Source organism: Eleutherodactylus coqui, chromosome 2, assembly GCF_035609145.1.
Source record: "Eleutherodactylus coqui strain aEleCoq1 chromosome 2, aEleCoq1.hap1, whole genome shotgun sequence".
Lineage (NCBI taxonomy): Eukaryota > Metazoa > Chordata > Amphibia > Anura > Eleutherodactylidae > Eleutherodactylus > Eleutherodactylus coqui.
In genome coordinates this window covers 181405121-181421999 of record NC_089838.1, presented here as the reverse complement: position 1 = coordinate 181421999, position 16879 = coordinate 181405121, and the positions used below count along the sequence as shown (strand labels likewise).

The 16879-nt window shown below is 38.2% G+C and overlaps 1 protein-coding gene across 1 annotated transcript in view; it reads left to right on the top strand.

Annotated features, from left to right (window-relative positions):
- Positions 1–16879, top strand: part of SEMA3A (semaphorin 3A) — a 230747-nt gene that overhangs the window by 70244 nt on the left and 143624 nt on the right. The window contains exons 2-3 of the mRNA XM_066592014.1: positions 7119–7276; positions 11147–11209. Coding sequence (XP_066448111.1) covers positions 7119–7276; positions 11147–11209 — 221 coding nt within the window. The remainder of the gene's footprint in view (positions 1–7118; positions 7277–11146; positions 11210–16879) is intronic.

The window sequence follows — 16879 nt, the reverse complement described above, 5'->3', positions numbered from 1 at the left end:
CTTCTGCATATAAGCATATATATATTTTATTTATATAAATATATATATATATATAAATAAAAGTGTATATATATAAAAAAGCATATATGTGTGTGCATATATAAATATATGCATATATATATATATATGTGTGTGCATATATAAATATATGCATATACATATATGTGTGTGCATATATAAATATATGCATATATATATGTGTGTGCATATATAAATATATGCATATATATATGTGTGTGTGTGCATATATAAATATATGCATATATATATATATATGTGTGTGTGTGCATATATAAATATATGCATATATATATATATATGCATATGCATATATATATATATGTGTGTGTGTGTGCATATATAAATATATGCATATATATATGCATATGCATATATATATATATATATATATATATATATATATATGCATAAATATATATATATATACACATATATATACATATATATATATACACATATATATACATATATATACATATATACATATACATATATATACATATATACATATACATACATATATACATATACATACATATATATATATATATACATACATATATATATATACATATACATATATACATATATATACATATACATATATATACATATACATATATATATATACATATATATACATATATATATACATATATACATATATATATACATATATACATACACACATATATACATATATATATATACACATCTTGATACATATACGCATAGATAAATGTATATATACATACACTCATACAATACATTGCATGGGGAATATTCCTGTTTTTACCATGTGGAGTGACTACTGTGAGTGATTTTTATGAGTGATTTTTATGAGTGACTGCTATGAGTGACTGCTATGAGTGACTGCTTTGAGTAACTGCTTTGAGTGGCTGCTTTGAGTGACTACAGTGAGTGGCTACTGTGAGATTGCAGGGAAGATCTGGAGGCCCTTGGGAAACTCTGGGTGTTCAGAGACCCAGGGAGAAACACTAGCAGATTTTGGTAGACTGCAGGCAGGACTATTCACTGCACTGGATGGGCGGAAGTAGCTTTGTGAGGGCGGAAGTGGTCAGCACAGCAAGGGGTGCTGGGAGATGACCTCCTAGCAGGAGGGGCTGAAGATGTAAACAGAGCATGGAGGTGAAAAATGGAGCCTAGGTAAGTACTACTTCTGAAAAAAACATTTTATATGTGTTATTTACAACAGGTTGTGCCAGCGGGACAGATTTACTGGAGAAAAAAAATACAGATTGTAATGACAGAACCCCTTTAATGAGTGATATATTCTAGAAGATATCAAGGGGTCTCTGGGTCACCTAAAAGTTTAATGGCATAACTACAATGGAGCCTTTTCCCAAAGTAATTATCTGATGAACTGCTTTTCTTCTGATAGTTAAGGGCTCTTGTCCACAGCCGTTTTTTCGCCGCATATTATTTGTGCAATATATAGCCGCATAATGTGAGGTGAATGGAGTCAATGATAGTCTATGGACTTTCATTGAGCCATGCACATGAATGTGTAGATAGACGTGAGAAATAGATTGAATGCTCTATTTCTTGTCGAATCAAGTAGTGTGAGCCCTATACTTTTGTATAGGCAGCGTATGCAAATGACCACATGTGTGTGTGATATGCAGGCATGCGGAGTACACTCACTGCCTTTACATGGCCTCTGCTGGCAGACTCGGCATTCACAAGCAGCGGTAAAAATGGGGAGACCTGCAATGTTTTACCAAATGCCCATGGACATGAGGCCTAAGTCCTACTGTATGTCATGGGTGTAATCATGATCTTGTTCAGCTACATAGTATCAGGCTATTCTATCTTCTATCGCAGGCTCAGGGTGGGAAGAGGGGAGGATTTTTTATTTATTTTGTTGGTTTTGTTCCAGGACCCTAGATCATGATACAATGTGCTTTTTATTATGGCAATGTTTCTTGTAAATATTGAACGTCTTTTTGTGATAATATGAGATACTAGGCTACAATCTATTTAAGTACCATCATGGTCCACTCTGTTCTTTGTAATGTTTTTTGTAATATTTTAACATTGCAAATAAAATATTATTTAAAAAAAACACCCAAGCATAGTGATAAGTGTCCCACTAGCTTCCTTAATATCACTCTTCCCTGTTGGACTCTGTTCACAATTATGCTGTTTCCTTTAGGGGCTCAGGTATTTTTGACATCAAATATAAAGCAGTTTATAGTGCTATTCTTACTGTGAAAAATACTCCAACTGAAATGGAAACCTGCTGAATCTCATTATAAATATATAGGATCAATCAGGAAAATGGATCTGTTATAGCTGCCATAACTTGATTAGGAGCCAAATAAGAATTTGAAAGTTTAACATTTTTCCATTTCATGAAAAAAAATGTACTCTTTTAGAAATTGATGGCAGCAACACATCTCAAAAAATCTGGACAGGGTTAATATGAGGCTGGAAAAGTAATTAGTACTAATGAAAAACAGCTGGAGGGTCAATTTTCTATTAAGTTACATGACTGTGTATAAAAATTGCATGTTAGAGAGGCAGAGTCTCCCAGGAGCAAAGATGGTCAGAGGTTCATCAATCTGTGAAAAAGTTCATCTAAAAACAGTGCAACAATTTCAGAAAAATGTTCAACAAAAATAAAATGTGAGGACTTTGAATATCCCACTATCTATAGTACATAATATCATCAAAGATTCTGAGAATATGGAGAATTTCATGCGCACAAAGGACAAGACCAATAGTCATTATTGGATGCTTGAGATTTACAAACCCTCAGACGTCACTGCATTAAAAACAGGCATGATTCTGGCAAATCACTGCATGGGCTCAGGGATATGTCCAAAAATCATTGTGAACATAGTTGGCTGTGCAAAGAAGATGCCATATATCAACAAAATCCAGAAACATCAATGTCTTCTCTGGGCCAAAACTCATTTAAAATGGACTGAGGCAAAATGGAAAACTGTTCTGTGGTCAGATGAATCTAAATTTGAAATCATTTTTGGAAATCGTGGATGTCATGTTTTGTGGTGGACCCAAAAGGAGAGGTACCATCCAGCTTCTTAAAAAGTCAGTTCAAAAGTCTGCATCTCTAATGCTACGTGGTTGCATTAATGCCTATGGCATAGGCAGCTTACTTACACTCCAACAATTTATCTCCTCACTACCCAGACGTTTACAGACTGTTGTAAAAGAAAAAAAGGGGATGCTACACTACGGTAGACTTGGCCCTGTCTAGAGATGAGCGAGCACCAAAATGCTCGGGTGCTCGTTACTCGGGACGAACTTTTCGCGATGCTCGAGGGTTCGTTTCGAGTAACGAACCCCATTAAAGTCAATGGGCGACCCAAACATTTTTGTATATCGCCGATGCTCGCTAAGGTTTTCGTTTGTGAAAATCTGGGCAATTCAAGAAAGTGATGGGAACGACACAGCAACAGATAGGGCAGGCGAGGGGCTACATGTTGGGCTGCATCTTAAGTTCCCTGGTCCCACTATTAAGCCACAATACCGGCAAGAGTGCCCCGCACTGTCAGCATAAAGATCGTTCTCCTCTGCCATAGCTGTAACAGCTGTGGCAGAGAAGAACAATGTTTGCCCATTGAATTCAATGGAGCCAGCAGTACAGCAGGTTCCACTGAAAGCAATGGGCTGCCGGCGATCGCGGGATGAATTGTCAGGAAGGACTTAAATATATAAGCCCTTCCCTGCAATTCATCCAGAAATGTGTTACAATAAAAATATATACCGGCGTATAAGGCGACGGGGCGTATAAGACGACCCCCCAACTGTCACCTTATACGCCGGGAATACAGCGGAGCAAAGAATAAAAATCATTACTCACTTCTCCTGCCGTTCTGCGGTGCTGCTGCAGGCTGTCGCTCCCTCCTGGTCCCTGGCAGAGCATTGCTTTCTGGACGCAGTGGTTGAAATCCCCGCCTCCAGAAACACACGTGCCTTCAGCCAATCACAGCCATTCAATGACATCATTGTCATTGGCTGTGATTGGCTGAAGGCACGTGTGTTTCTGGAGGCGGGGATTTAAAGCCCTTCGTAGAGAAAGCAATGCTCTGCCGGGGACCAGGAGGGAGCGACAGCCTGCAGCAGCACCGCAGAATGCCAGGAGAAGTGAGTAATGATTTTTATTCTTTGCTCCACTGTATTGCCGGTGTATAAGGTGACAGTTGGGGGGTCGTCTTATACGCCCCGTCGCCTTATACGCCGGTATATATTTTTATTGTAACACATTTCTGGATGAATTGCAGGGAAGGGCTTATATATTTAAGCCCTTCCCGACAATTCATCCCGCAATCGCCGGCAGCCCATTGCTTTCAGTGGAACCTGCTGTATTGCCGGCTCCATTGAATTCAATGGGCAAACATCGTTCTTCTCTGCCACAGCTGTTACAGCTGTGGCAGAGAAGAATGATTTGTCTTCTATATGTTCTCAATGGGGTCGGCGCTTCTGCCGCTGGCCCCATTGAGCGCATATAGAGAAGGGCAGATTTTAATACTCGGGTGACACCTAAGCTCGCCAGCCACTCACTGCAGGGGGGTGGTATAGGGCTTGAACGTTGCAGGGGGAAGTTGTAATGCCTTCCCTGTCTTTCTATTGGCCAGAAAAGCACGCAAATTTCTCAGGGAAGAAAATGAAAGTAACCCGAACACTGTGTGGTACTCGTTACGAGTAACAAGCATCTCGAACACCCTAATACTCGAACGAGTATCAAGCTCGGACGAGTATGCTCGCTCATCTCTAGCCCTGTCCCAACTTTTGTGAGATGTGGTGCTGCCATCAATTTCTAAATTAAATGAAAAAATGTCTCACTTCAAACTTCTGATATGTGTTTTATGTTCTATTGTGAATAAAATATGGTTATATATTGATTTCCGAATCATTGCATTCTTTTTTTTCTTTACATTTTACACAATGTCCCAACTTTTTTTGGAATTAGGGTTGTAAATCTATAGTTCCTTAGGCTTTCTGATGTATTCTGTGATTCCATTGACCAAAGTGCACCATTAATTCGTAGAAAGGGCACCACTAGTGGAATACATTTAGACTTCTGAATTTATGTAGATGGTATAAGCACTAGAAAATCTATGCTTTATCTATCTAGAGTTACAATACAGACCACAAAATTAAGCAAGATAATAGTTATAAAAATTTGAAGACTGTGTTAATAATTATTAATTTAATTACAAGCTGAATTAATAAATACATCACCAATAAGCAACTCAATAATAATGCAGTATAAAATATATTACTGTAATACACAACATTTATTCCATACATGATCATACGGCATAGGATCCCCATCGTACAGCCTAGGATCTCCACTACATAATCAAAAACTGCCTGGCAATATTCATGTCTACCAAGTATTTTTATAACTTTCTTCATACATCAAAACAAACCGAGTACATGTTGGAGCTATGCAGTATTTGAGAAGTATCCTTGTTCTCTGTAGAGCTTATACTACATTGATGAAAGTAAAACATATGTGATGACAAGGCAGAAACACTTTGTGACGTGCAGATAAGATGGCATGAAATCCAAGGTCATGAAAAGGGTCAGCATGCAAGACAATATTAGAACAAAGGGCTCTTATATTGCAAGTTACTCTTAGATATTTCGGACTGCAGGGTTGTGCATTTTCTTACCGAGTTCTGCAGTTCTAAAAGTAAATGTGACGTTATGACTAATGTGTTTTTTAATTAGAGTAATTTTTAATTTAGAATGTAATTCCATTTTCTCGCTGAAATTAAACCGCATTACTATAAATTGGTCTACAGTAAATGAGGAAAATTCGCTGTATCCTAGTTCTCCGTGGTGCAGGCCTTCTGATTATAAAATGTTTAGCAGGACCACAAATGCATGAAATGTCTTATTGTGCTTCAAGACAGCTAGGCCAGCGCAGATACAAAGATTGCTTTTGATATGGAAATAAGTTATTTCAGATTTAAATGAACAAAATGAAAGTACTTGACGAAGGTGACATTTATTATTTGAAACTACAAATCATCCATGATGGACGTACAAAAAGTAAACCATAATAGAATTATGGCTGAAAGCCGCCATAAATACAAAAAAGTGCCATTCAATATTCATAGCTTGATTTTATTTTTTATTTTGGTGAATCCAGGTAATTTCAACAATAAAAGTTGACGTTGCAACATGTATGGAGAACAAATTAACTGTCCCTCGACAGCAGATGTTAAAATATAACAGCTTGTTTCATTTTCCCCATTAAAATAAACATATAGTCAGCTGAGCCAAGCGTGCATGAACGTACTCGGTTCGGGTGTTTTTGCACTCGAGCACCGCTTTTTCCGAGTAACTGACTACTTGGACGAAAAGATTCGGGGGGCGCCGGGGGTGCACGGGGGGTTGCAGAGGGGAGTGGGGGGGGGGGAGAGACAGAGAGAGCTCCCCCCTGTTCCACACTGCTACCCCCCGCTCCACCACGCCGCCCCCTGCCCCGGGCCCCCCGAATCTTTTCGTCCGAGTAGTCACTTACTCAGAAAAAGCGGTGCTCGTGTGCAAAAACACCCAAACAGAGTACGCTCGCTCATTTCTAATGGGGTTGCATTATATACATGACTAGGGTTAGTTTTCTTGTATGGGTGCATGTATGTATTTACTTTTCATTTTCTCTAAATGGCTGAAATGCTGTACTTTACTATTTGTAACAAAGTCAATATTCGTATACACTACATTTCTATATATGGATATCCATATCCCTACAAGCATTTGGGACATGATCAAATGGAGTACAATAACACTTGTGGCTTAGAGGAACGTGCTCTAAGTGACCTTTGTAGCAACTGGTCAACACATGAACACAAAAGGTTACATATACATGTTTAGAAATCCTTACTTAGGATGATCTGAAGGATGACATCAAGTCCTTCAAGGCCATTTGTTAGCTGCCTTTAATTTCTTTTCAGTACTGTACAGGCAAATGCTTTATCATATATCACATCAGAACATCTATACGGCTACCATTGTGCTTAAATCTATATATTTACTTTTTGAAAAAAATAAAGCATTGTTTTCATGTCTAACTTTTCTTAATCTTTTTGTTTTAGAAGTGCTGGACTCCAACAATTTAATCACATTCAATGGATTGGCCAACAGCTCGAGTTACAGTACATTCGTATTAGATGAAGAACGAGGAAGATTATTCGTTGGGGCTAAGGATCACATATTTTCATTTAACTTGGCTAACATTAAAGATTATCAAAAGGTATTGTATATTTAGTGGATAAGAAATGAATGACGTTAATTGCCTTCTTGAAGCTACAATAGGCAATTGCTGTAATCTTATTGTCATGTTGAACTTCTGGTCCTTACCAGAAAATAGTTGGTTTCTGTTAAACAGAATTAAATTACAAGAAGATTTTTGTCTAGGACTGCAGCCTGTTGGATTAGTGGTCAATGACTTTGGAAGCTTTGGTTGTTGGAATCCAACAGGTCAGTGTAATTCTGAACAGTGACAACAGGAAACATATTGTATAGCTAGATGGGATTCTTATTTTTAGGGTCTATAAATTGATACTATTCTCCCACTTCCTGGGCATCATAATATTCATTAGTAGAGGAACAGACAATAATTAGTATAGTACATCCTTGTGTTGCTTTCTCCTGGGGTGCCCCCCCCCCCTTCCCGATTCACATTGGTCTCTCACCTAGTCAGCCAGAATCCTACTGTACACTGATGAGGGTCAATAATCCTGAAGCGGCTTTACATGTATATTTTGACATAGGTTGTATTTCTAGGCAAGTCCTGTTAAAAGGTTGGATATTGGCTTGTAGGGTAGCTGCAGATCTAGCATGCCTAAAGCATACTGCATTAGCACACTTATCTGTTAATGAATCACACCGAGCCATGACTACACTATTTGCATAGCTCCACTGTCATTCATTATGAATGGCAGTGGCTTCGCTACACAATGAGCATAGCATGGCCAAAAGATGTCCAGCAGTCTCACCTACAGATGTAGCAGGCCAATATCCTTTTTGACTTTGCTATATCTGTAACATTCATAAAGGTAATGCTGAAGATTATTCCATAATTCATTTGCAATAGTGCACATATATATAAAGAAGGGAAGTAGCCCTATGTATGTTGAATACGTAAAGGTGAACAAGATCTCAATACCAGATTCACTCAAATAATACAAAAAATAGCATCTTCTGTAAACTGGATAAAAATATTTGCTGCCTTTTTAAAAGTTTGTTGTTTTTCATCTTTAAACAACCAAAAAATTTAAGACCTGCTAAAATTTCTATTTCTTATGAGAGAAAAAAATGAATGCCAGCAGAGAATATATACTCATTCCCACTTTATGAGGTCTTTAATATTTAAAGGGAACCTGTCACCTCGGGAACAGCACCATAAACTAAGTTACAGTGCTGATTCGGGAGGTGACAGGGAGCCGGGTGATGTCATTTTTATGCACGCCTGCTCCCCTGTTCCCGCAATATCCACATGTAAAAATTGAGCAGGGAATGAAGATATGACTCTTCTCTGAGTGACATGTGTGAGCTCTCCCACAGATAGGTGCAGGCAGGTTCCCTTAATTAATTCATTTTAATTTCAATTAATCGGGGGGCATTTCTATGTACAATGTAGTCCTAAAAATGATGCTCTTATGGTGTGAAACATCATATGTCAAACAAATACATAGTGAGTGTTATTCAAAAGGAATGTTATGACAGCCATGAATAAAGAATAATAATAATGTAGACAAAGCATGGTCTTTCACATTGCCATTCATTCAAGTTTCAGATTCCAGAATTCTGTCTGAGAGCTCTCATGGTGCTCATATATTTTCAGATTGCTAGTAAAATACTTCTTAAGCCACTATTAATTCTTTCCATAGCTATACCATTAGATAATAACGGAAATAAAATATGTGTATTTTAACCGATCTTTATATGATTTAGGCCTCATGCCCACGGGGTTATACAGATTAAATACAGATCAAATTGTTTGCGCTTACGAGATAGCTTATAATTTAAAGGGGCTGCCCAGTAAGTATGTAAACTATTTATGGCCTATTCTTAGGACAAGTCATCAATAGTAGATAAGCAGTGGTCTTCCACCTGGGACCCCTGTTGATCAGCTATTCACCAGGGTGCTATGCTCATTCATTGAGATGATGTATGCAGGAAGCAGACTTTGTATTACAGGTAAAGCTCCCATTCACTTCATTAGGATGCTTTTCTGTAATTCCAAACCTGGCCACTGAAATTGGAATGGAGCTATCTACTTCCTGCAGAAATCAGCTCAGTGAACAAGCATATTGACCCAGCAAGCAGCTAGCTGATTGGCAGGGGTCCCAAGTGCCAGACCCCAGTTGATCTACTATTGACAGCCTCTCCTAAAAATAGACCAATAGTTTACAACTGGACAACCCCGTTAAAATAAAACAATCCGAAAGTGTACCCACACTTTCAGGAAACTTTTCAGATAGAGGGCTGTGCATCAAATTTAAATTCTTTTTCACAATGATACGAATGCTAAAACCATCCACAAATGCAGGTTAAAACTGCTTTTAGAGCTCTTGTCTAGTGCAGTCAGGATTTTGCAGGGTTAAGACTGCGGATGGACTCATTATACTTTCCTGTCAAATTTGACACATATTAAATTAATATGCACATGCAGCGTGACCAGAAAATCCTTTTATAATGCTTCTATGTAGCCTTTAAACTTCGGAGTTCCAGTTGAATAGCCTTCCAAGCCTAGAACCTACTTCTTAATATTGAATGTTAGCTATCAATTGACAGGAACATATTTGCACATCAAGGAAAAGGATTTTTCCAGCCTTAAAAAAGCCAAAATCCAATAAAATGGATGAAGGAAATTCATCCAGGTGTTTTATTCACTCAGTTCCATGCCAAGAGCCAATATCTGTTCAATGTCACATTTAAATTATCTGTTCTGGTTTGTAACTCCCCCTTCTCTCTATTTATATTACATTATCCAAGATTCCCAAAAGATTCATACTGTGGTATTAAATGAGGATCATGTTTTATGCTATACCTAATTCCTAAAAGCACTTCAACAAGCATGAATAATTGGCTGTGAGCATCTCTGGATTTTGCAGTGGGTGCGAAGCCGTTTTTACTTTGCTAGAAGTAGTGAGCTTAGGTAGCATTAAAAGACTAGGGATAATCATAGACTGTATTAGCAATGAATCTGTAGCTAAATACCTGTTATATGACATAATACCAAGCCAACTTACAGCAGTTTATGAAGTAAGCTCAGATTTTTGTTTTCAGATTGGAATGTCACTGCCGTTTCCTGCATCGGTCTTCATTTACTAAAGATACAGAATTGCACTGTATGTGAATTGCACTTTACATAAATGCCCTGGTCTTTAGTAATGGGATGCTGCCTGCTTTGGTCTTTGAGGCAATTTTTATTTATACTTTATTAAAACATTCCTAGTGAAAATATAGGGCAGCTCCCTCCACAATACATAGAAACGCCTTTTAAGTGGCTAATTTTTGTCTTATTCTACCATGTTAGAAGTTTGTTTTTGAGTATTCTTAGGACTTAAAAAGAAGAATCTCTTAGGTCACAGTTGAAGGTTAATCACAGCTTTCTAGTTTTTCAACATTTTTATTTACTATTAGTGCAAACAAAATTGGATCACTGACCAGTGGAAAAACTAATAAATTCATATTTCTGTTGCACTATACTAATGGGAGGTCTGATTTTGGGGCAAACCGTATGAGTCAATGAACCCTTCTTGTCATCTGTTCATAACTTACCAATACCTTTATCCAATTTGTGACAACTGCAAGAAGCTGTGCTGTTCACATGGGCCAATATTCCTGCAGAATCATTTAAACACTTAGTGAAATTTACGCCATGGCAAATTGTTGGATTGCTAAAGGAGGGCCAATAATGTGTTATTAGATGGATATTTTTAGAAGAATGACCATTCAGTGTATAACAAACACAACACTTATAACGCATAATAGGCTTAGACATATCATCTCAGCAGTAAACTGTACCTGGATATTACTTTATAGCAGTTCAGTATTTATCCTCCTTCTACATGTAATAAATGTACTTTCTTACATGTATAAATTTCTCTTTTAGATTGCATGGCCTGTAACGAATACTCGGAGAGATGAATGTAAATGGGCTGGAAAAGATATTCTGGTAAGTACAAGTACGGGTATACTTGTTTTTCCAATGCAACTGTTTAATCAGCTTTCTGTGACAGATAGACATTTGATAGACTGTTCTTAATGTCTCGCCTTGCAGATGCATTGAAATTCTCTGTATATTGTGTTTGCATGAAGCACTGAAGGGTTTTAACCATTCTACATACTTCAAGATGCACTTTACCTAATGGAATTGATATAAACAAACAATATCTATACAACCATACCAGAATATTTTACTTGGATGTCAATGTAGATTTGGTTAATCCTCCTCTCTCTGAATAGGTAGTAGATACATTATTAAGAAAGATGTGTCATGGATGACCTGTGGTGATCACAAAAATTGCAACCATGTCAAAAACTTTAAATTGTCAAACAACTCTCCCCCCCTATACAATGATTTACATAAATGTTAACATGAAAATGGGGGTCCTATGTCCCCCCCCCCTCTCCTCCTCATTGCAGACTTACTGCACTTCCCATAGTAAGGAGGAGATTGAATGGAGTGGCAGTTGCAAAGTGCCAGTCCATACATTTTCAGTGAAACTACCAGGGATAGTTGAGCACTTACTCTGCTTTTTCCGTCAACCCCATTGAAAGTAGTAGAGTAACACCACACAAGTGCAGGTGGTACTCTATTCACTCTCCATGTCACTGTGGCTGAGTACAGGAACCCCATTCACAGGATCAGTGGGGGTCTCAGTGTGAGACCACCACTGATCAGACTTTTATCACCTATCCTATTGTGTTAGAATGCCTTTAACTCTGTTGCTCACTACCCTCACTTGCTTTTCACAGTCTATCATTCTAAACTACTTGACTTTTTATGTCTATATAGTCCTTTTTTCTTGTTAAACTTTTAGATATATTTGATGTTTTTCTTGGAATAGGTTATATTTTCTAATATTTGTTTTAAGCTGAGAAATATGTAGTCTTTGATCTCCTCAGTAGAAGCACACAACGAAGATTGACCCAAAGTCCTTATTTGTCTTGTCACTAATGGATAAACAAAGTATGAGACAGCTGTTTCATTAACTAACTAAGCTCTTTATATATGAGGCAATCTCAAACAACCACCCAAAATTTTCATAGAAAATGGCAAGTTATCCCCTTTAATTTTGCACATACCTAATATTGCACTAAAAGTAGAAGTATTTTAGGAAAATAAAGCAATCATACTGTAACATTAGGTAAGAAACCATGCTTAGTATATTGTTTAATACAATAAAATGGTCTTGAATCACTGTCCCAAATAGGTTTCCAGATGCACTCTAGTTTGTCTACAGTATCTGTGTGTTGATTGTCAAGAACACCAGAGCAAGTTAACAAGGATCAACTTTATTAGTTTAAATTAGTACAAACCAGCAAATATCGACTTCCAAATCCCCAGCTGCAAACAACATTGCTAGCATAAAATGGACATTTATAGCATTTTAACTAGGCACTAAGACCAAAGGTGAATTTGATCTTAATACTTCAATAGACAAACAACAGTTTATCAGATGATGTTCAGTTTAATGTATTAATGAACAGTTATAATTAAGGTCCCTTTAGAATAATTCACATCACAAGGATTATGGAATACATTTTCTCTGTAGTGCTTAACAAAAAATCTGATATTTGGAAAAAAGTCATAAAAATCATGAATTTGAATGTCTAAAATGTCTACTATATTAAATGAAACTTGTTACCAGATCAGATAAAGTGCTTGCTCCTTCTATCCAATTTGGCACATTTTGTTAAGCAGTGCAAAACCGAAAAACATGGAGGGAACCTGCCTTTAGGGTTGCTAAGGGTCGTTAATGACTAAATGGCTAACAGAATCAACAACAGTTCAGCTTTGATACAACATTATAAAGATAGCATAGTGTGCAAGACTGAAAAAAGACATATGTCCATCTAGTTTATACTATTAACCTCCAATGTTGATCCAGAGGAAGGCTAAAAAACACATGAGGTAGAGCCAATTTTCCTCCTTTTAGGAAAAAAATTCCTTCCCAACTTCAATATGGCAATCAGAATAAATCACTGGATCAACCAACCCTTTGAAGTAATCAGTGACTATAACATGTAATATTATTACACTCAAGAAAGACATCCAGGCCCCTCTTGAATTCTTTTAGTGAGTTTGCCACCACCACATCCTTGGGTATTTTTATTTTCAATGTCAGAATCTATATATAAAAAAAAATCCTAAAAACCTGCAGGTTTAACACTTACCACTAAGTCTAATAACAGTCTGCCACTTCCTGTTCTGTAGAGTAAGCTTTGCAGTGGTCATCTCATTGTCATCACAGGCAGGATTATAATCCCCTTTCTTTCACAATGACCTCCGCACATATCACAGAGCATACCTAGATAATTCTTCAGTTAGTAGGTCCCCTGTCCATTGTGTGATTGGCCTATGACTTCTGCTTTACAATAGCTCTAAATACTGTTAAAAGCAGCGTAAGCAACATAGCCCCCAACATATTCAAATACAGGAAATAGAATTAAAAAATCTACAATCAGAAAATAAAAACAAATTAGGAAAATGAAAAATATTTCACTATCTGGTTTTAATAAATAAAAATATATATGTTGTGCATTGCCTTCACTAATAAATTTAATTGGAGGTTAGAGTTCAGTATCCATACTTTTACTTACAGTCATTTATCAGTGGCTGCTAATAAAGTTGCACAGACTTCAAATCTGTACATCAAGATCCAGCAGCAAGAAGAACAGCACAATATTTCACAGATATTAAGCAATGTATTACTAGTTCAAGTGCTGTGGCAAATGTTAAACATGAAGCCAAACAAAGAGGTCAGAATCTCCTCTAAATATAAACCTGCTCAAAGACCCCATAAAGCTACCATCAACATTGATTGATGATATAATGATAGCTCCCAGCGCCTGGAGATAAATATTTAGTTTCACCTTAGGCTCCCTGAATTTATTCACAATTGCCGACTAACTGTTGAAGCACCGCTGCTGCATTGAAATACTAGCTCATTCATCTTGTACTCAGGTTGTATTTATACCTATATACGAAACACACAAACACATTTTATGGTTCGTTTTAAAACTGCTAATTAGGTTTTGTTTTAATTAATATGCAGGCAAAATCATATTTTTAGAGTGATAATTAGCTGTAACCTTCATATTTCATCCAAACAGCACCATGTGAAAACCAGTGTTTGTGACCTGTTCTAACAATTCTAAAAGCAGTATTATTATTATGGATCATTACAAAATTATAGAAAAAGTGTCAGTATTGGATCCACAGAGTTGCTTACCTATGAATAGTGTTGAGCAAACTGAAACAGTCAAAGTCTGTTTCGAGTTGAACTTTGCTAAATGTTTGGTTTGATGCGAACCTAAGCCCACTAAAATGGCATCTGCCACAGGGCAGAAAGAAGCAAGAGGAAAGATCACATGGCCTCATGATGACAGTGATGATGATGACGATGACCATGATGATAAACAATCATGGCAGTATGGGCATGGAGTTGGAACCAACCAGGTCCTCGGAAATGCTGGTGACGATGGAAAGCTGTATACTTCATGCGTTAATAGCCATATTGTAACCATGAAGCAAAGAGAAGACGACTGGAAAGCCACAGTTTTACACCTTTGGTATAAAACCATAATGGGGGAATTTTTTCCATCTTCTTAGAGGGAGGTAAAGTTAGCTTATTATCAAGAGAAGCTATGCAGTCAGCTTGCCATGGCTTTTAAATGGCAGACACCTGCCACAAGAATGTCTGACTGGGGGGGGCACTCTGCCCCGATCTGAGTCAACACTCTACTGCCTCTTCCAGCGCTACTGCTCCAACATGTAGCAGCAACAGCCAATTCAGTTTGGAGAACATGATTGCAAAGTTTTTACAGCCAAAATGCCAACCTAACTTATATCATCATAATCACCAAGGGGATGTTCACCACCTGAACAACCAGGTTCAGTCTTTTACGTGGACTGTGTCCTTTGTCTAGCAAACACACTGAGCCCAGACTCCATGGACTTTTGGGTCACCAGATTGGAATATTGGCAAGAACTGGCCCAGTTTGCCATGGATATACTATCTTCTTCACCCTCCAATGTTGCATCAGACATATTCAATGTGGCAGTAGGTGTCATTACCCCTAAGTGTACAATGTTGTCCACCAAAAGCTTGGAAAAACTCATGATTCTGAAAATGAATCAGCAATGGATTGATGAGAATTTATAAATCCTTGTGCTTGATGCCACTGATTAGATCTACTAATGCTGCTGTTGATTCATTACTACTACTACCAGCGCCCCTGCTGTTGACTTGCTGCTGCCACCAGTCAACCACACTTGCAGCGGCCTACTATTTCCAGGCCTGCACAACCACAGATCTCATGTCTTGTCCATTGTTTAATACTGTGTGTAATTTTTTAGCTTTTAAAAAATCAATTTCTTCTTCACTTTCCTGGATGCCAATCCTGCTGTTGTTTCCCAAAATGGGATAATAATTTGACAGCTTTTTAAAAGCCATTGCTTCATCTTTAGGCCTCCTGTCCATGGGTGATATTTAACTGTGTTACCCACATCTATAATCCGCACACAGGTAACACAGAGAATGCTTTCCATAGGATAACTATGGAAAGCACAGCCCGATGTACATGCATCTAACAAAAGCGGCATGCTGCAATTTTCGCAATGAACCTATCATTAAAGATAGATTCATCACGGAAAATTGCGATAACAGAGTGCTCCCGGAGGCGGCTCCCGCGGCAGAAATCCCCGGCGGTATACCGCACTGCCCGTGGACAGGTGGCCTTACTTTCCATGCACAAAACATGTTGCTACTCCCAAAAAGGGATTTATTTTTGGACCACTTGGAAAAAGCCATTGCTTGTCCTGTTACTACTGTGTATGTATAAATGCTGGCAGGCATGTGGCACCAAAAAGGGTTAAGTTTTGGACCTTTTTTTACATTTAAAAAGCATAAAAAATCTGCTAGTACACAGTTTTTAAAAAAATTTTTTAAACAAATAGTTAGTTACTAGAGATGAGCGAGTATACTCGCTAAAGGCAATTGCTCGTGCGAGCATTGCCTTTAGCGAGTACCTGCCCGCTCGGGAGCAAAGATTCGGGTGCCGGCGCGGGGGAATGGTGAGTAGCGGCAGTCAGCGGGGGGGAGAGAGGGAGAGAGAGATCTCCCCTCCGTTCCGCCCCGCTTTTCCCCGCAGCTCCCTGCCCGCTGCCGGCACCCAAACCTTCCATCTCGAGCAGGCAGGTACTCGCTAAAGGCAATGCTCGCTCGAGCAATTGCCTTTAGCGAGTATACTCGCTCATCTCTATTAGTTACCACTGGGTACCATCAGAGATGTATTTAAAGTTCATGCTTCCCTAGGTACATTTAGTGCTTTTGCCTCTATTGGTGAGTCACATTAAAGCTGCAGGGTATGTTCACACTATCAGTACGTCCTTTACCCAGTGGTCTCTAGTGAGAGTAGTGCCGCTGGTCAGGTGATGCCACTTCCCCATCACTTGTCAAGCAAGGCTGCGCTTCTTAGAGGCAGCGGGTGAAGAATTTGGAGGTGAGGGGGTGCGCTGGGGCTGCAGAAATTGGCTACGGAAACACAGCTGATTATGAGTCAAATTTTGCAACAATGGTGCGTATTTTGACTTCGTGTCTTTTGTGGAAAGACACTT